General features: G+C 45.3%; 1 protein-coding gene across 2 annotated transcripts in view; it reads left to right on the forward strand.

Moving 5' to 3' along the window:
* The window catches only part of DMXL2 (Dmx like 2), a 2,078,996-nt gene that overhangs the window by 813,519 nt on the left and 1,243,567 nt on the right, over nucleotides 1–21,910 (forward strand). For both annotated transcript variants that reach the window (XM_086958287.1, XM_086958289.1), the window contains exon 20: nucleotides 3,680–3,849. In XM_086958287.1, the coding sequence (XP_086814413.1) occupies nucleotides 3,680–3,849 (170 nt within the window). The remainder of the gene's footprint in view (nucleotides 1–3,679; nucleotides 3,850–21,910) is intronic.

Here is a 21,910-nt window from a genome sequence, read left to right on the forward strand (position 1 = left end):
GACCAAGTAACATACCATATCCAGAGTCTTTCCCACAACCTCTGCCTTCCTTCTTACCTAGTTATTGTTCTTTCACTCCCACTCCAGGCTTTTAGTCTGTGGATGGAAAACCATGAACCTACACTCACCTATGAAAATCTTACTATTGATAGTTTATTTTGAGCCCAAAATACAAAGGCTTGTTTGTATCGATGTTGCAGCAGGCTGCCATGTAAATAGTTATTTAATAAAATGTTTTACCCTGTTACTTTGCTGGTGTGTTGTATATATTTATAATATTTGCATAGTGTTTGTCGTTATTTTGGGTGGGGTGGGCGGCGGAGCCGAGCTGTCTTGCAGCTATCATGGTGTCGAGCTCAGTTCCTCTCACTAGTTTCGTATTTGTCATGAGGGGTTGTTCATAATGTTTCTATTTTAGCGAGGTCAAAAAGAGATCCCATTAGTGGCCTACTGATTTTGCTTGATTCCTTTTGTTTTTTTAACGATTTTTCACTATCTGCAAAGACTAAACAGAGTATTGCGACTCTGTGCTTGTTTGTAAATAGAGAATGAACCAAAGAGAACCAATTCCAAAACAATAAATGCTAGGATAACAATCAATCAAATGGAGAGGGAAGCAGGCACGACGGATTACAACGGGGGCAAAGGCCTGTGTTACCTACCTTTCACTATCTGCAAAGAGAGAATACTCCTAAAAGAAAAGAGGAGGGGGGGGCAGCGTTCAAAGCACATCAGCGTGCATAAATACAAAAATGTTTTTACCTACCACGTACTTGACATTTTACAGCTTTTGATATTTGCTATTAAAAAACCATTGCAATTCACTGAAAAAACCATAGGTTATAGACCATGTATAGTTAGGAATTAGCATTTACAAAACCTTGAAAATTCACTGAAAAAAACATTGGTTTTAGACCATATATAGTTAGGGATTAGCATTTACAAAACCTTAATTTACTCGCACAAAACCATTGAAATTCGCATATATAGTTAGTTGCACTAACTATATATCGCGCACCCGCAATCCACTGCTGATGATGTCACATATTACATCATTCATGACATGGTCAGTGACATCACTGATGACATCACTGATGACATCACTGATGACATCACTGATGACAACACCCAGTGACTGTATGTTTCTGTAAAGTTAAAATATGTCTTACATATTGAAGAATGAGTGGATGTATAAGTGTCTGGATGAAGGATTTAGGAGGTGCATGACTGACTGTATGAGTGAGTGATTTAATGTGTCTCACTGAGTGCATGGGTTAGTGACTAAACTGTCTTAATTTGTGCACCATTATATCTGTTGTTCTGTAAACTGCTGCATGTGTTGATCAGTAGCTATATGAGTAACTATATGGGTTATTGATTGGTTGCCCAAGTATTTGTATGGGAGACTGTGTGTGTGGGTGGTTGCCCAAGTATTTGTATGGGAGACTGTGTGTGTGGGTGGCTGGGAGGTGTGTGACTCTGTGCATAGATGTGTGAGTAGTTGATTCCCTATATGTATGGGTTCAAAAGTGCATGTGGAAACAGCTGTATGGGCGGTTGACTGTCTGCATGAGTGTATTGGTGATTGAATGGATTTCTCAGTGCTACATGTCAAAGTAAGTACATATGTAAAACACAGTACATGTGAGAGTTGACATATATAAATAACTGTGCATAAGAGCCAGTGAATGTGTGAGTGGCTGTATGGATCATTGTGAACTTGTACAGGGATTGTATAAGAGAGTAAATATGTGTTAGTATATGTTTGAATAAGTAAGGTGTGTATAACTGTACAGTTGAGGAAATGGAGGTGTGATTGATTCTTTGCATGACTGACTAGGTGTGTGAGTAACTCCATGGATGAGTGACAGTCTGTGAGTGTCTGTTTACACTGATTGTATCTAAGGTTATATTAGAGTCTGAAGAGGTTCATCGTATTATCACATGAATGATATCATCAGTGATGTGATCAGTAATGTCAAATGAGATGTCATCAGTGATGTCATTTGAGATGTCATCAGTGATGTCATCAGTGATGTCACTGACCATGTCATGAATGATGTAATATGTGACATCATCAGCAGTGGATTGTGGGTGCGCGATATATAGTTAGTGCAACTAACTATATATGCGAATTTCAATGGTTTTGTGCGAGTAAATTAAGATTTTGTAAATGCTAATCCCTAACTATATATGGTCTAAAACCAATGGTTTTTTTCAGTGAATTTTCAAGGTTTTGTAAATGCTAATTCCTAACTATATATAGTCTATAACCTATGGTTTGTTCAGTGAATATACATATATACATACACACACACATACTTACATACAGGTGTCCCTGGACCAATATCTACCTTTTTGCCAAATCTGGTATATTTTTTTTCAGCAGTTCGGGCTGTAGCTATGTGTAAAGTTTGTATGGAAATTGACATGGGGAAAAAGTGTTTTGGGCCCCCAGTTTTTCTAGCCCCCGCTTGACGAATCACCACGAAACTTCCAAGACAGCACCTGAAGTGAGTGTCAAACTAGTTTTTAAAACTTCATAACGATATGTCTAACGCCGCCAAAGTTATTGACAAATCAAAACACGCCCTTCCTATGGCAACTAGCTCCTAACTATAAGTAAGTTAAATATGTGTGTGTGTGTGTGTATATACACACACAAATACATACACACACATATAAATACATACACACACATGCATATATACTTACTGAGGTGAGAGCGGGGATAACCAAATTTTATAAAACCCTTTAACATAAATTGGTAAGATTAGTGTTTAATTCTGACTAGGACCAGACGTGAAATCTTTGCTGAATGACATTGTAGAACTCTGTTTTTAATTATTCTTGTCTAAATCCCCACACACTACAATGATCAAGCATTTCTGATGGTGCCTTTCCAATAAATGTGCATATACATGAGAGAGGGGATAACCAAATGTTATAAAACCCCTTAAAATTAATTGGTACAATTATTGTTTAATTCTGACTAGACCAGACATGTGAAATTTTTGCTGAACGGCATTGTAGAACTCTGTTTTAAATTATTCTCGTCTAAAGCCGCACACACTACAATGATCAAGCGTTTGTGATGGTGCCTTTCCAATAAATGTGCATATACATGAACACTGTGCAAATAACATTTACTCCAGGCTTGTGTTTGTATTTTTAGTACCATATTTACAGTTAGTTGTAAAGTAATGGGGAATAATGTATGAAAATATGCATATTGTATGCTCGCTATTATACTTTGTGCAGTGATTATCCTGAGCAATTCCAACAAGGTAATACCTGGTGGTAAGGGTTTGGGCCAAGTGGACAGTTTGCAGACCTGCAGGAAAAGCCTGAGTGAACTATTTTGTCAATAGTTTTGTGGTAGTTCTAGAAAAGCAAGAAACCAATCTGCATCTACCACATCAGCCTACATTAGTGTATGTTTTAACAACAATTATGGTAAATTGAACCATTTATTATTGCCATAAGTGCAATCTGATTGGCTTTGTTTATTTTGGTTTGATATTTGTGATGACTTATGTTCAACAGTGGAACTGGTAGTTATGGCTTTTTTTCCGATGATGCTGTGGTTTGTTTGTTAAATAAATATGCTTTTCCTTAATGTTGTTTGAATACGTGAACAAAATGTTGATCTGTGAACAAATGTTTTTTTATCATTTAGGGTTGTCTACATGTCATTTTGCATGGGCCTTTCACTCTGAGGCAGAAGAAGAACTGATAAACATGATGCCTGCTATTCAAAGAGGGGATCCTCAATGGCCAGAACTAAGGGCTATGGGCATAGGTTGGTGGGTCAGGAATGTTAATACGTTACGAAGATGCATTGAGAAGGTATTTATCACAAAGGCAATGTGTTGCTTCCTGTGAAAAGACATTTTAAATCATGAAATGCATATTTTTTTCTAAAACATATGACTGGTCATCAATTTGTATGATTTAAATCCTGTCTATTGAGCATATCACATAAAGAATAACATCAGAACTTCGAGCTCCTATTCATATCAACGCACATTATGACATTCAGCAGCATACCATGATAAAGGATGACCAATGTTTGACGGAAACCCCCAATTACTGTGCTTCGCCTAAGAGAGAAAGAAGTGTGGGGAAAAGAGGGAAGGAGAAAACGGAGATCATGTGGATTATCATAACTATGTCTAATCACTGTTGGTCCCAAAGTCCTTGCACAAAGTCCATTCCAGACCCCCATGCAATGGGCATCTTGTCAGTTCAGGCTTCAAAGCCCATAAATCGTACATCAGGACCAACCTCCATTGCATTCCTGTCGAGCACTTCTCATCTTTTAACTGTGAATCTTTTTCACTGACCACTTAAGCTGTACAGGAAGCGAGCCAGGACATATACAAAGACAGTTATTTGAGTCCACCCATGCAGCAGTTGAGATGCAGCTAGTCGAAGGTGCAACTGTTTTGTCCACACATGCCTATACTTTTGGGGGAAACCCCTCGCATCAAACACCATTGTCTCCTGGGCACCCCAATCAACCCCACAACACCATATTGCAATGGTTGGAGGGGCGGCATTCAGCCACTTTGCCGCAATGTCGCACTTTGCAACCAGAAAGGCCATACCTAGGAAGGCCTTCTGAGATCTGGTACTTCTGGCCCCCTCTGCTATTTCCAGAAGAATCAGGTTGGAGGAGTGTGGAACCACCCACCACAGCACCTCAGTGTTAGATTTGAAGGTCTCTATTTGGCAGAGGTAGGTACCTTTGACCAAATAGGGACCTTTGCGTCTGGTCAGGGTAAGGAGGTACTCCCCTGCTCACCCCCTTGGTAGCGTGGCACGAGCAGACAGGCTTATCTCATAGGCGGTGTGTAAAGCATTTGTGAACACATACAGTAACTCAGTGACAACACTACAGATGGACACCACACAAGTTGTAGTATAAAAATAAGTATTTTTATATAGACAACACAGGACCACAAACAACAAAAATCCACAATACTGTACTTTAAAAATGGTAGAAATAGCTTAGTTCTTGTTAGATGTATAATGCGACACTTTGAGTTCAATGTACCTTTGGATGCGAAACGCTATACAACAAAAGTGTTGCAGGGAAGGTAATGCGTCAGTTCCTTACACACACTGATGCATAGGGGATGCGTCGGTTCTTCTCTGCGCTTCCGTGGCGATGCGACCAGCAGCACCGTGATGCGATGAAGATCCGGTGCAATGAAACAAAAATTGCATATTCTCCTTGATGCAACGCGATGTGTGCACGCCTCACGGCTGTGCGGCAACTCAACGATTCTTTTGAGCCGCGACAGGCCCTGCGACACGCTTCCGGTGATGTGACTGCGACACTCTTCTCCAGTGATGGGAAACACTTCGGCGATGCAATGCGACAGCTGCAGCGGCAACACCCTTCTTCAGTGATGGGATGGCAGTGGCGGCGACACGCTTCCCGATGATGCGATGGCGTCTGATGCGACGGGGACATTCTTCTCTGGCGATGTGAGGCGCTTCTGCGAAGCAGCAGCGGCGATCCCCTTCTCCAGTGGTGCGACAGCTGCGGCGGCACACGCTTCTACTTCATGAGTCGCACTTCCAGCTCCTTGCAACACGCAGTCCCTCAGAAAGCCCAACACAACTGCAGGAACTTCCAAAAAACTCTTGGGGAGCTGGTGGGTGAAGTCTGTTGTCCCTGAGACTTCAGCAGGAGGCAAGCTCTATCTCAAGCCTGTGGAGATCAATCAATAAATTATTTGTAAAGCGCACTACATACCCGTGAGGGTCTCAAGGTGCTGGGGGTGGGACCGCTACTGATCGAACAGCCAGGTCTTGAGTATCCTCCTTAAGGTCAGCAGGTCCTGGGTCTGTCGTAGGCTCAGTGGGAGGGTGTTCCATGTCTTGACGGCAAGGTGGGAGAAGGATCTCCGCCGGTGAGATCCTTCACAAGTCGAATGAAAGTAGCACAAAGTCCTTTCCTCTTCCTTTGGCAGTCAGGCAACCACTGCAGGTCCATCCCACAGACAGTACTCCACTTAGGGATAGTCTCTTCCTCAGTTCCTCTGGTTTCTCTCCTCAGCAAAGGTTTCTTCTTGTTTCCCAAAAGTGATCTAAAGTTCTGGGGTCTGGGTACCCTCTTTTATACTAATTTTCTCTTTGTTCTCTGAAGGCAGAGAGGTCTTTGCGTAGTCCAAACCTGTTCTGGTCAGTCCTGCAACACTTTGTTGACGAGTCTTCATCTTTCCTTTCACAGTGTAGGTCAGGGACATCAGACGCACCACAGGAGGTGCAGCCAGCATAGTGGAGGGAAGGCACAGCTCTATTCAGGTCACACCCATCTACATGCAGATCTCTCTATTCAGCCCTGTGCTGACTCACCCTGTCTCCTGGAATCCCCAGCCCCTGTCACTCAAACTTCAGACAAGGAATACACAACCTAGCAGAGGCAGGCTTGGATAGTTATGGCAAGAAAATACCTAATTTCTAAAAGTGGTATTTTCAAACACAGAATGTTAAAACCAACTTCACTAAAAGATGTATTTTATCATTCTGAGTTCAGGCATACTAAACTCGAATTTCTACCTAGTTCCCTGAGTAAGTTAGGATTATAAAATGTAATAATCAAACTGCCCATTCTGGCCTATGGGGAACAGGTAGCCTTGCAATAGTGAAACACGAAAATGGCTGTAATTCACTATTAGGACATGCTACACACACCGGGGCATGTCCTACCTTTTACCTACAATGCTCCCTGCCCTTGGGCCTACTTTAGGGGTGTCTAATATGTAGAAAAGGGAAGGTTTAGGGACTGGCAAGTGGGTGCACTTGCCCAGTCAACATGGCAGTCCCAGACTGCACACAGGTTCTGCAATGGCAGACAATGGTTATGACTCATCACTATCAATCACTTCCTACGCGTGGACTGGTATGACCACCACCTCATCCTCTTCTACATCCCCCAACCTATCTCTCATCAACCCCCCTCCCAAGCCCCCCAAATGGATGAGAAATTTTTCGCAGATCTCCATGGCCGAACTTGAAGAAAGGGTAAGCTCACTCCTACTTACCCCCACTGATGATCTCCCCACAACAGAACTCAACACTCACTATAACTCTACTAGGAGTTCCTTCCTAGACCAATTAGCACCTCTGAAGCTAAAAAAAAACAGGAATATTCCATCTAGGTCCTGGTTCAACTCTGACATCAACGCTTAAAGTAGACAGCTGCAGAACGACAATGGAGGAACAATTAGTCTTCCACCCTCCTCGAACAGCTCAAAACAACCCGAAGGTAATACAAAAAACTAATCAACAACGAAAAAAACACCTTCTTTGCCACTGCCCTAGACAACGTGAAAAACCAACCCAAAGAACTATTCAACATCATCAGACAACAAACATCCAAGCCCTCGGCGGCCCCCGACCAGGACTCCAAGGACCTATGTGACAACTTTGCCAACTTCTTTAATGACAAAATCACCAAGGTTGAGCTCTCACTAGACAACAACTCCAACGCAAACCCACCTTCTGAAAACGAATCCAATGCACACAAGCACCCAAAAAAAGCCTGGAATTCCTTCAACCCCGTTTCCGAAACATAGATCCTGAAGCTGATCTCCTCTTCCAAGCCCGCGTCTCACGCACTAGATCTGTTACCCACCCAATTGACAAAAAAGCTGAAACTCTCCCTAGCTCCATTCTGGTGCAAGATCATAAACAGCTCCTTCAATACCGAAGTCATATCTGACTGCCTCAAAGTCGCCAAGTTACACCTCTAGTAAAGAAACCAGGCCTTGACACCAATGATCTGAATAACTTCAGACCCGTTTCCAATCTCCACCTGCTTGCCAAAATCCTCAAAGTGCGTTTTTCTACAACCGACTCAACACATGGACAGCATCAACCTCATTCATCACCACCAATCGGGCTTCAGAAAAGGATGTAGCACCAAGACCGCTATCCTGAACATTGTGGATGACATTCACATGTCTCTTGACACTGACCAATACTGCCTACTGACCCTCCTGGACTTATCAGCAGCCTTTAACACGGTGGACCACAATCTACTCATCAAGGCTCTTCAGGATAGGGTAGGTGCAGATGAAGTGGTCATGCAATGGTTCTCCTCCTTCTTACACAACCACACCCAGAGGATAAAAATCAACTCATTCACATTTGACCAGCACCCTGTCAGCAGAGGCGTTCCTCAAGGATCAGTGCTCTCCCCTCAACTGTTCAACATATATATGGAACCCCTCACTTCCCTAATCAAAAAAGCCAACATCTCCTTCCACCTATATGCAGACGATACGCAGATCTATCTGTAAACATCCTCTATCGAAGACATTCCGAAACTCAATAACACTCTCCAAGAAGTCCAACACTGGCTATCCGTAAACCATGAAAAAAACGAAAACCTCCTCTTTTCCAACAAAGACGAGAACCCCCAAATCATCGAATAGCTTAAAGCAATCAACGCTCTCAAGGGTAATCTCACCCTAGCAAACTCCGTAAAATCACTAGGATCACCCTAGACCCCAAACTTGACATGACCAAACACATCAAGAACGCCGCGAAGAGTGCCTTCCTAAATCTGAAGCTCCTGAACAAAATAAAACCCCTCATCCCTCCCAAGGCCCTCAAGCAAGCCACCCAATCCCTGGTGATATCCTGACTCGACTATTGAAACGATATCCTAACCGGTACAGCCAAATCCCACCTTGCCCCCCCCCCCTCAAAACTACTCTCAATGCAGCAACCAGAATGGTCACTGGAATCAGGAAATTTGATGACATTGCACCTGCACTCAAAGAACTTAAATGGCTCCCAATAAAGATGCGTACCAGCTTCAGAACCGCCTGCCTCGCGCACAAAGCTCTCCACAACCCGGAATACCTGGCCTCCAAACTCAAGAAAGCTGACCAGTCAAGGAACCTCAGGAGCTCCAACACCCTACTGCTCATCCCCATGAATACCCACAAGCAAAAAACTGCTGCTCCATCCTTCGCTAGAAGCGCACCCAAAATATGGAACTCTATCCCAGCAAACATTAGGACTATCCCGCCCTTTGTAAAATCAAGACTCCTAAAAGACCTCTTCCTCAACCGTGCATTCCCGAGAAGTTAACCTTCGCTGAAGCAGACACCCATACAATCCGCAGCATCTTGACACTTTTTCACCGACTCTACCTCCTCACTGTGTACCCTATCATGGTTCCGCCCTAGACTATGTACGCACTGCGAGCCCTCGCTGGACTTCCATACCTCAATGCTGCATCCACGCTGGAACTTACCAACCATCATGGGCATATTTGTCTTATTTTGTGATTCTCTCATTTTAACTGTTGTAAAGCGTTTAGATACCCTCTGGTCTGGCCAGCGCTATATAAAATTCCAGAATAAATAAATAAATGACTGCCGGGCCATGAATCTAAAGTAGTTGTGGGTGTCTTGGTGGCCCAGCAGTTGGCTCTGCGTCAGTCCCGGTCTCGCTCGAGAGGAAGGTCTCAAGACCGGTCACGGAGCCCTCACACCTCGTTGCACTCAAAGTCCTCCAAGTCTTTGGGTAAGTCAAGGCACAAGAAGAAGGCAAAGAAGCCCCGGTACTCTTCACCTTCTCCCCATCGGTAGGCTGACGCGACACAGGACCCGAAGCGTTGTTGCTCAAAGGCACAGTCTTCGGTGCCTCTTTATTTGACAACCCGTTCCTCCCTCCGTTTCTGGGAACCAGAGTGTCCCCTGCACAGTTTTGTGCATTTTACGAAGACCTCCCCTCCATCTTTGTGCAGCCCGACTCCGCTGCCGTGCATCTGGGCCAGCTGAGCCAGTTTGGGGTCCTGGGCCTTTGATGCCGGCTGCTCCGGCACCTGTGGACCCCCAAGGATCAAGGCCTGGATCCATATCGTCGGTCGACCTTGATCCTGGTGACAACGCCCCTGATGTCGGTCGTGCCAGAGCCGGATCGTCATCGGCGACATTGAATCTGACGCCGGAGTGTACTTTTGTTCCCCTGTTCATCCCTGGTGGTCCCTATCATTCAAAAGGTGGTGATGAGGATTAGGAAGGGTTGCTGGGCCCTTTAGCAGACCAGCTGGAAGTGTTGGACTGGAGAGAGGACCTGGGTGACACCAGTGGTCTCAATACTTCCCCAGACCTTGGCATACTTTCTACCCCTATCATGGCTATTGAGGAGGGAGCGTCTTACACTGTGGTGGTGCAAAGGGCAGCTGAAGCCCAGGGCCTGGAGCTCCTTTCAGTGGCAGTTAGGACTAATCTCCTGACAGAGGTGCTTAAACCAGCGGCAACCTCCTCTGAACCCCTTTTGCCATTCAACGAAGGCCTCACTGACGTATTTCTGGGCACCTGGTCCAAGCCCAGCACAGGGGCTCCTGTGGAACAGACGATTTCCCACCGCCTGGCTTTGGGCGACCCAGTTTTCCTCACCCACACCCTGCCCCCGAGAGCTTGGTGGTCCAAGCCTCTTCGTCGAAGAGGCCAAAGCAGTAGGTGTCCTCTTTTTCTTCCTGGGTCAGCACTTATCTTCAGGCCTTCTTCTTTCTTCCTCGAATCTGAGGAGGCAAGGTTTAGGGTTTTCCCAAAATACTAAATTTAGGGGGCATTAAAGGGGTGTGCAGGCCGGGACTAATGGGTCCTTTCCTTGTGGTCGGTACATCCACTATTATGCCACCCTCCAGTTGGAGGGGGCATGAGCCTCTCCCTAATTGGCTGAGCCCCCCCTTCTTCAAGCTGGAGGAGACTGAGATGTGTGCTTCACCTCGCCACCCCCACCTGAGGGGTGGATTGGCAACGGTGAGCACACCTTTCTTCCTAGCTCGGTTTTCCTGACGATTCTCCCACCCAAAGTGGGGGCCAGAACCAGTGGGAGCCAGTTGCTGGGGGCTGCAAAAGGCAGGGACAGTTTCCAAAGGCGGCAGGCCTTTGAAGCTTCCCCTTTCGTGGACCCAGCCCATCCTGAGGGAGGATGCATGACACCTCTGGACAGGATGGGCTTTGATTCTGGACCCAGAGAGCGGAGGCTCTCTACTAAGGGGTCCAGAAACATGTCTGGTGGTGGCAAATGGCAGGCGGCCATTCAGGATCCACATCAGGGCTGGTTGATTTTCAGGGGGTATCTCTATCTATCTATCCAAGCTTCTGAGTTCTGTATGACTGGGAGTCTCTTAATGATTTGAGAGGTGATGCCGATGTAGAGGGCATTTCTGTAGTCCAGTCTGCTGGTTATCACGACAAATCTTCGGGTGCAGAGCAATAGCCATCTTAATAGTTTCTTGTGAAGTTTGAGGGTGAGGTAGCAAGTGGATGCAACAGCGCGGACTCATTCGAGATTTGATGATTGTGAAGAAAACGGTCTATTTTATGGTTTGGTTGTGAGACCTTACGTGTAAATATCTCTGTAGGAGAGTAGGGTCTGCAATCCTATGGTCACCCCCGATTTTTGCTTTTTGCTTCACTGGTTTACGACTTTCCCTGGCTGTGGGCCTGCTAATCAGACCCACAGCCTAGCTGTTCTCTCTCTAAATTGACAAGCATGTACCTTAGGTGCATTTACCAATTGGTACTGGGCCACCTTATCAGTCCCTGTGCAGTATACCTTAGGTATCCAGGGCATAGGTGTACCCAGGGCCTACCAGGGGCTGCATCATGTATTATGCCACCCCTGGCTGGCCATCCAAATCTGACACAACTGGCTGCACGACAGCTGGGGCAAGGTGGTGTAATCACCCTTTGCTTTAGATATAGTATCTCTATATCTAACCCTAAAATGGACACATATATTCCTATCAGTCACTCCTATGGCAGGCCTTATCAATCCTGAAGGCAGAGTGCTTGGAATTATGTGAGATGGTGCTCTGGCATGAGCTGAGCCTGTTTGCAGCTTGCGGAACCAAGTCATAATAGCTGTTCCATGATAACGCTATACCATATACTCTTAAGTGCATTATGAACCTCGGGGTCTTAAGAGAGTGCTTAAGTTTTATTTGGAAAATACCAAAAGTATTAGGAAGACGGATCCGCTCTTTGTCAACTATGGTTCAATGAGAACAGGCTTTCCAGCTGCCAAGAGATCCATTTCCAGATGGATTGTTTCCTGTATTAAGTTGGCTTATCAGCTGGCGGGCAAGCCATTACTGTTGTCACCTAAAGCACACTCTACTAGGGGGAAAGTGGCCACAGTAGCTTTCTTACACGATGTCCTTATGTCTGAGATTTGCAAGGCTGCAACCTGGAGATCAGTTCATACCTTTACAAGGCATTACTGTCTTGAATCTGATTCGAGGGCTGATACTCAAGTAGGACAAGCCTCTTTGAGGAATCTATTTGGGTAGCCTGCGGCCTGTACAAGCTTAGTTTTATTCTAGGCTTAGCTTTGATATTACTGTTTATCATTACTCCTTTGCCCGCAGGGAGATGAGGGGAGGCTCGCTATTCTATTCTAATGCTTATGACTATTGATGAAGATCCCCTGGAAGAGAAAGATTAGTTACTTACCTGTAATCCTAGTTCTCTTCCAGGGGTATCCTCATCAAAGTAATGAGCAACCCTCCCGCCTCCCCGGGCAAAGGATTATTTTAAGTTGGAGATATGGTTAACCTAAATGTTTTATGGTTTTTTTTCAGTCTCCGCAAAGAGCAACTGACCTAACTGTCACCCCTGAGGCATGATGGGAAGCTGGGGGTCATGGGTGCCTTAAAGGCACAGTGTCAGTTTACTGCATGTTGATGCAGGTTAGCTTTTCAGTCTTTTTAGACCGTAGTTTTGCAATGCAGCCTGGGAGCTTCCTATGCTTTCAGTGTTTCATGAGAATTTCCACTGCTTTCTGAACATTAAAACAGTTCTAAAACACAACTGTTGTTTTCTCTCATATTTATAATGCATGTTTGTTCATGGTTTATGGAAATTCTTTACAGCATAATTCAGCTCTGGTGTTTATTAGGCTGCAATTGCTTATATATATATATATATATATATATATATATATATATATATATATTAACTGAAAAAACCATAGGTTATAGTGGATATATAGTTAGGAATTTGCATTTACAAAACCTTGAAAATTCAATGAAAAAACCATTGGTTTTAGGCCATATATAGTTAGGGATTTGCATTTACAAAACCTTATTTTACTCACACAAAACCATTGAAATTTCATAAATAGTTAGTTCCACTAACTATATATCGCGCACCCGCAATCCACTGCTGATGATGTCACATATTACATCATTCATGACATGGTTAGTGACATCACTGATGACATCACTGATGACATCTCAAATGACATCACTGATGACATCACTGATGACAACATCCAGTGACTGTATGTTTCTGTAAAGTTAAAATATGTCTTACATATTGAAGAATGAGTGGATGTATAAGTGTCTGGATGAAGGATTTAGTAGGTGCATGACTGACTGTATGAGTGAGTGATTAAATGTGTCTCACTGAGTGCATGGGTTACTGACTAAACTGTTTTAATTTGTGCATCATTATATCTGTTGTTCTACAAACTGCTGCATATGTTGATCAGTAGCTATATGAGTAACTGTATGGGTTATTCATTGGTTGTCCAAGTATTTGTATGGGAAACTGAGTGTGTGTGTATGGGTGGCTGGGAGGTGTGTGACTCTGTACATAGATGTGTGAGTAGTTGTTTCACTATATGTATGGGTTCAAAAGTGCATGTGGAAACAGCTGTATGGGCGGTTGACTGTGTGCATGAGTGTATTAGTGAGTGAATGGATATCTCAGTGCTACATGTCAAAGTAAGTACATATGTAAAACACAGTACATGTGAGAGTTGACATCTATAAATAACTGTGCATAAGAGCCAGTGAATGTGTGAGTGGCTGTATGGATCATTGTGAACATGTATCAGGGATTGTATAAGAGAGTAAAGTAAATATGTGTTAGTATATATTTGAATAAGTAAGGTGTGTATAACTGTATAGTTGAGAAAATGGAGGTGTGATTGATTTTTTGCATAACTGACTAGGTGTGTGAGTAACTCCATGGATGAGTGACAGTCTGTGACTGTCTGTTTACACTGATTGTATCTAAGGTTATATTAGAGTCTGAAGAGGTTCATGGTATTATCACATGAATGATGTCATCAGTGATGTGATCAGTCATGTCAAATGAGATGTTATCAGTGATTTTATCAGTGATGTCATTTGAGATGTCATCAGTGATGTCATCAGTGATGTCATTTGAGATGTCATCAGTGATGTCATCAGTGATGTCACTAACCATGTCATGAATGATGTAATATGTGACATCATCAGCAGTGGATTGCGGGTGCGCGATATATAGTTAGTGGAACTAACTATTTATGAAATTTCAATGGTTTTGTGTGAGTAAAATAAGGTTTTGTAAATGCAAATCCCTAACTATATATGGCCTAAAACCAATGGTTTTTTCATTGAATTTTCAAGGTTTTGTAAATGCAAATTCCTAACTATATATCCACTATAACCTATGTTTTTTTCTGTGAATTTCATTGGTTTTTTAATAGCAAATATGAAAAGCTTTAAAATGTCAAGTACGTGATAGATAAAAACATTTTCGTATTTATGCACGCTGATGTGCTTTGAACGCTGCACCCCCCCCCCCTCTTTTCTCTTAGTAGTACTCTCTCTTTGCAGATAGTGAACGGTAGTTAACGCAGGCCTTTGCCCCCGTTGTAATCCGTCGTGCCTGCTTGTCTCTCCATTTGATTGATTGTTATCCAAGCATTTACTGTTTTAGAATTGGTTCTCTTTGGATCATTCTCTATTTACAAACAAGCACAAAGTCGCAATACTCTGTTTAGTCTTTGCAGATAGTGAAAAATCGTGTAAAAAAATAAAAGTAATCGAGCAAAATCAGTAGGCCACTAATTGGATCTCTTTTTGACCTCGCTAAAATAGAAATATTAGGAACAACCCTTCATGAGAAATACGAAAATAGTGAGATGAACTGAGCTCCACACCATGAGGGCTGCAAGACAGCTCGACTCCGTCACCCACCCCGCCCAAAATAACGACAAACCCTATGCAAATATTAAAAATATAGACAACACACCAGCAAAGAAACAGGGTAAAACATTTTATTAAATAACTATTTACATAACTGTTTTATACTTTTTATTGCCCGATCCGGCTAGCTCAATCGATCGAGTATGAAACTCATGCACTCTGATAGCAAGCGTTGCTACTGATGCTATGCAGACCAAAACTGGTTTTCAGTTTGTACATTTTTCTAGATTTTTCAATCCAAGGTTGGTTGACTTTGTAGAACGATGGCTTCAGATTTTCAACATACGGTGTGGTGGCGCGGACTGGGAGGGGGCGCTTCGCTCCTGCCCCCTCCCCAAGTAAGATTTTCATACGTGAAAGTACATTAATGGTTTTGGTCCCTGAGTTGCTTCAATGTCACTGCCATTCTCAAATGGCATAAGTTCTGGATGTTGGGTGCCATAGTTCAGAGTTCTGAGCAGCGCTTGTAACACTGTCTGAAGCTTATTTCCACCTACTGCAGCTTCACTATTCTCAAAGTAAGTGAGTGTCGTTTGTGGACCTGACTGCATTTGAAAACAATGTGATATGTTACCTTCCTAAACAGCTTGACGGAGGCCCCTGAGGGGCGGTGTGATGGCCATGGACTCGGAGAAGACGCTTGGCTCCGACACCCTCCCCAAGTCTTATAGCACTGGTGTAGCCTGAGATCGCCCCCGACATAGGCGGCCGGCACCCGGGGTCCGTCGGAACTTTTTGCCTTTTGATGACTCTTCAATTCTGGACCTTGTCCCACAATCCGTTTGACCTGAAGACACGCTGTAGTGGGGCGCCCCTTTACCGTTTCAGTTGCCATTCCGCCCGCTTTTGCTACACTGTGCCTCTTCCGCCATTCAGCTGTTTACCGCCCGCTCTTGCGACTACAGCGTCTCGCTCATCATGTAGTTGAGTTGCTCCCGCTCTTGCGGTGCAGCGATAGGCGGCTGCCACAGGACTCTCAAAATGGCGGCCGGCTCTTCGGTTTTGGGCCTGGTCCACTAAAATGGCCCTGGGACACCTTTGAACTCGGACGCTTCCCTGATAGGGCTTGGGTCCCATTCTCGAAAGCGTCCCCTCAGCCGTGAAGATTCTACAAAAGTCTTGGGGGCCTCCGACTCCCGCAGGCTTCTGGTGGGGAGCGGCTGCCATGTCTGCTCGTGGAATGGCCACGACGGAGCTACGAGATGGAAGTGCTCTCATGCTGACGCTAGCTTTAGTCTGAAACATCCAGAAACACTGTAGACTACCAATTCGATCAGTTCCGGTAGCGCCCCAACATGACCCGGAAGAGAAGAACTTGCCCTCCCCTCTTTGACTGATGGTTCTTGTTGCCTGTCCCCTCTGTTGTCATTTAACAGAACTTTTTGGACTGCTGAAAGGGGTTGTGTTCCGAACGCTGGTTGGTGGAGACATTTTGACTATATTCTTGACCTACGTTGTCGCGTAATGCGTTATATGACACGCCGCGTTAGCGCACCCGGAAGTGATCCGAGGCGCGGCGCGCAGCGCGTAACGTAAGCATAACAGGTCATGTGACTTGTTAATAAAACTTTTCATTGGTTCATTTTACTTTTGTTATTTTAATGATGAAAAGCTTGGTCATATGACCTAAAAATTACGCTTTTTATTGTTTTCGAACATTATTTTTTTTAAAACATATGTTATAATATTCCAGGCTAATGTACTTTCCCGGAAAATGTACAACTGTCCTGCAAGTAAAATATATTCCTTTTTCGAGAAAAAGGGCGTTTCTTCGTTCCATGACGGAGCCGTTGAGTAAAAGATACACGGCCTGCTGTCTTAGTCGCCGATACGCCTGATTATCAGATTCTTATCGATCACTTTATGTTGCAGGAGTGGAAAACACAACTGCCCTTGACCATTTATCTTTACTGCGTTCCTACATATTATACCTTTTATCCGTCATGTAATTGGACTGCTTTATTTCACTTGCCTTTTACTGATTCGAAAACAGTGACTAAAAGTAAAAACTTTACCAATGTAAATACTACTACCGTGTTTTGTTTTAAAAACCTTTATTGTGAAAATGTCAGTATACAAATACGGGCCTATAACCACGTGGGCCGGCCACGGAGCAAACTGAAATCGTATATGATGAGGAGATATTTACACTGTAGAGGAACGTAACGAGCGGGCCATTAGGTTGCAAGAACTAAGGTGTCTAACAGTTGCGGAATCGGTGGACGTACATTTTGTAAGTAAAATAAGACAGGGCCACTTACAATAACATTTTCTAGATATACATTTGCGGGCAAGGAGTTACGAGTCCCATTTATACCGGCGCCATTTTGGGCGAGGCCGGGCAGGTCCAAGATATAGTCAAAATGTCTCCACCAACCATCGGCCAGACCAGAACCCCTTTCGGCCCTTTATGCTACAAGATGGTGTCTTCCATTCAGAAAATATTGTTGGCAGCATTTTGAAAGGAAACAGAAACAGCCGTTCTCCTAGTGAGTTTCAAATTTTTACATTTAGGAAGAATGTTGAAGAGTAGTATGTGGAAAATCTGAAGCCATTTTTCTACAAACTCTCAATCAGACTTGGATGGAAAAAAAATCCTGAAGAATGTACAAACTGAAAACCAATTTTTGTCTGTATAGCATCAACAGCAACGCTTGAGTCAGCTTTGTGTCAAGCCGCCATTTTCATTCAATCAATAGCGTCCCCCTGCACACATTCAGGGACCTGGTCGTGTCTTCAGATGAAACGGATTGTAGGAAAAGAAGCAGAAAGGAAAAGGAAAAAAGTTCCGCCGGACCTCGGGAGCCGGCCGCCTATGTCATGTGCGACCTTTGGCCACACCAGGGCAATAGTGAAGCTGCAGCAGGTGCAAATAAGCTTCAGACAGTCTTACAAGCACTGCTCAGAACTCTCAACTATGGCACTCAACATCCAGGACTTGCCATTCGGATCTGGGCGCCTTGTGCTGGTTCCGACCTATTCACACATCGGTCCACTACTGACATCACCTCATAAGCCAACGGGGCACCCCACGCCGACTTTCGGCGCAGCATTGTAGGATGGCCACACCAGTGCGGCAACTTGCTGGACACAACCTCGGTGCCATCCGGATCTCGGCGCGTTCGACTCACTGTACCGCAAGAGTGACCGCAACTCAGCTGGACACGCCGTCTTTCGGCGCAGCATTGTAGGATGGCCACACCAGTGCGGCAATTTGCTGGACACCACCTCGGTGCCATCCGGATCTCGGCGCGATCGAGTCACTGTACCGCAAGAGTGACCGCAACTCAGCTGGACACGCCGTCTTTCGGCGCAGCATTGTAGGATGGCCACACCAGTGCGGCAATTTGCTGGACACCACCTCGGTGCCATCCGGATCTCGGCGCGTTCGAGTCACTGTACCGCAAGAGTGACCGCAACTCAGCTGGACACGCCGTCTTTCGGCGCAGCATTGTAGGATGGCCACACCAGTGCGGCAATTTGCTGGACACCACCTCGGTGCCATCCGGATCTCGACGCGTTGTGCTGCCTTCGGCCTATTCGCACATCGGTCCGCTACTGACGCCGCCTCACGTGCCAACGGATTTTCTACGCCTTTTGTAGCCCTATGCCGCATAACAGGTCATGTGACTTGTTTATAAAACTTTTCATTGGTTCATTTTACTTTTGGTTTCCTAAAGATGGAAGGCTTGGTCATATGACCTAAAAATAACACTTTTCATTGGTTTAGAACATTTTTTTTCCCAAACGATGAAAGCCCCACCTTGTTTCTGGATCATTCAGACTGAAGCTGGCGTCAGCATGAGAGCACCACCATCTCGTGGCTCCGTCGTGGTCATTCCGCGAGCAATCATGGCAGCCGCTCCCCACCGGAAGCCTGCGGGAGTCGGGGGCCCCCAAGACTTTTGTAGAATCTTCACGGCTGAGGGGACGCTTTTCGAGAATGGAGCCCAAGCCCTAGCAGGCAAGCGTCCGAGTTCCAAGGTGTCCCAGGGCCATTTCAGTGGACCAGGCCCAAAACCGAAGAGCCGTCCGCCATTTTAAGAGTCATGTGGCAGGCGCCTATCGCTGCACTGCAAGAGTGGGAGCAACTCAACAACATGGTGAGCGAGACGCTGTAGCCGCAAGAGCGGGCGCAACTCAGCTGGATGGCCGCCACCTGGGGAGGCCCGTTCACGCCGCCTCCCCCACGCCCCCCCCCCTCCCCGGGCCGCCGCACGCAAATTTTCGGAGCAGCATTGTAGGATACCAAAACCAGTGCGGCAGTTTACTGGACATCACCTGGGTGCCATCAACATCTCAGCGCGTTCTGCTGCCTTGGGACTATTCGCACAACAGACCGCTACTGACGAGGCCTCCCCCCGCACCACCCGGGACGCCCCACGCCAATTTTCGGAGCAGCATTGTAGGATCCCAAAACCAGTGCGGCACCCAGGCGACATCACCTGGGTGCCGTCCAGAACTTTGCACGTTGTGCTGCCTTGGGACTATTCGCACAAAAGACAGCTTCTGACCATTGTTGCTTTTTTGGGTGAAAAATGTTTAAATGTTTTTACAGTTTTTGTTCCGTTCATTATAGTTAAAAGTTAATAAAGTTTTAAAATCTAACTTTGTTGGAGTGCTATATATGTTTAAAAAATCGGGTGAATGGGGCCTTGAATCGGGTTATTGTCATGTGTGGGCTTTGCAAGTGTACTGCTACAAGATCGGACATTTCAAACTCAAATGCACGTTCTTTTTCTTACCTTTCCGAAGCATGGAGCGCAATAGCAGGCAGAGAAAGGGTGATGCACGTGTTGAACACTGCCTGGCCTGGCAAGTTGCTGGCAGTGCCCCCCCCGCCCGCTCCTGAAAGAGGGCACACACACACCGCCGCCCCGAGTACTTCACAAATCTTTAAAAGACCATGCGCTTGTTCATGAGGCTTAAATGGTTTATCACCCCTTCTAGAACCCCTGCATCGACCCTCTGACGTTTCCTGGAAGAATTAGCACGTAAAACAATACCAAGCCCTGTCAGCTGAAACCCCCGAGAAATCGTGGGGCATATTATCATGGGGGTTTATTTCCGCTTTTTTGGCTTTAAAAGCCAAAAAAAAAAGAGATAAAATTATCTCCCTATTACCAAGCTGTCGCTAACACCAGTTAGTGACAGCTAAAAGGAGATAGCGACCATCTTGGGCCCCGCTTTGCATATCAGTGATATTTATCACTAATGACATGCAAAGTGGGCGTGCCAAGATTTTAGCGACTGGAAACAGTCCCTACCCATCGCTATCTCCTATTACCAACTTTTGGAGATATTCGCGCTAAGCGCGAATATCTCCAAAACCTAACACCTGCCCTGAGCAGTTTTAGCCATGTTATCCAATGGGAAGTGGATAACATGGCTAAGAGCATTTGCTGGATAATGCATGAATATCGCTGACTTTTCAACGATATTCATGCATTGCGGCCGTTTTTTATCGCATTTGCGATAAACCTTGCTAATAGCAAGGTTTATGTGCGATAAAATTCGACGATGTGCGGCGATAATTTTTGTCTCTAAACAAGTTAGAGACAAAAATTATCGCTAGTTGTTGGTAATATGCCCCCGGGTTTTTCCTTGCAGGAATCGGGAAGCGAAAGACTAGCACTGAAATCAGTAGTCTCACGCCTGAATCGGGAGGGTTGGCATGTCTGGATACTCTACAGCTGGGGCCATAAACTACATCCGCAGGGCTAGGTGATAGCCTAGGTCCGGCCTGGACAATCGGACACAGAGGAAGAGGAGTGTCAGAGGGTGCGGTAGTGAATAGGGTGAAAGGGAGGTGTCGGGCGGGCACAGGGTGTGATTCTCAGAGAAGAGCAGCGCAGATGGGGGGAAGTATATGGCCCATGCATGAGAGAAAGAGCGGGGGTGACCAGTGCGTGGGGGAGATGCTTGCGAGGGTGGGGAGCCATGCTGAGGATCGGCGGCGTGCAGAGAGTGGCCCTGGTCAAGGCATCTAAAATGGCTGCCGTGCACGACAAAATTGTGGCATTGGACAAAAACGCAAGATGGCGCAGACAATGTTTATCAATAAGGATTCATTTATAACAAAATATTTACTCGCAGTGACAAAATGGTGGTCAACACTTCCTGATTTCCATCGAATCGAACGTTAACAGACGTCACGCAGCAATATAATGGATATCGCTGACTTTTCAGCGATATTCATGCATTGCGGCCGATGTGCGGCGATAATTTTTGTCTCTAAACAATTAAAACGAAGCACAAAATGGCGAATTCCCGTTTCGCTACCAGTTTGCGGCCCAGTTCGCGGCCCGTGAAGCGCTTCTACTGTGAAAAATCATTTTTTTTTTATTTTCCCCACGGGACCCTTTAATAACCCCAACAACATTCCTAGGGGGTCAAGAGGGGTATACCTTGCCCCCTTTCAATAAATTCCCCCTTCGTTTTTCACCTCTTCTTCTCTCTCGATCCTACCGAGAGATAAGATGGCGGCCGCTCCGGACTGTTTAGAATGTTGACAGACACCGGAGAGCCAATCAGCTTTCTGCGCGCAAAGTTCCGTTTCGCGAAAAGTAAGCGGACCGGATCGCTGCCCGGAGCGCTGTTACAGATATATATCTTGATTTGAACGTTAATTTCTCAAAAACTACTGGAGCACATATATTGAGACCTAGCAAAGGCACATCGGGCTAACAGTCCCTACAATTTTGCCAAGGTTCGTGCAAATCCATTCAGCCGTTCGAGCTAAAAGTGAGGCCAACCGCCCTATGGAAATTAACATGGGGAAAACGCGTTTTGGGACCCCCCTTTTTTCTCGGCCCCCCCTTGACGAAACCCCCCCAAATTTTCAAGGTCTGCTCAGAAACAAAATGTGCCATTTTCCTGAAAATT

The sequence above is a fragment of the Lissotriton vulgaris genome, chromosome 2_1 (genome assembly GCF_964263255.1).
Source record: "Lissotriton vulgaris chromosome 2_1, aLisVul1.2, whole genome shotgun sequence".
Taxonomy (NCBI): Eukaryota; Metazoa; Chordata; class Amphibia; order Caudata; family Salamandridae; genus Lissotriton; species Lissotriton vulgaris.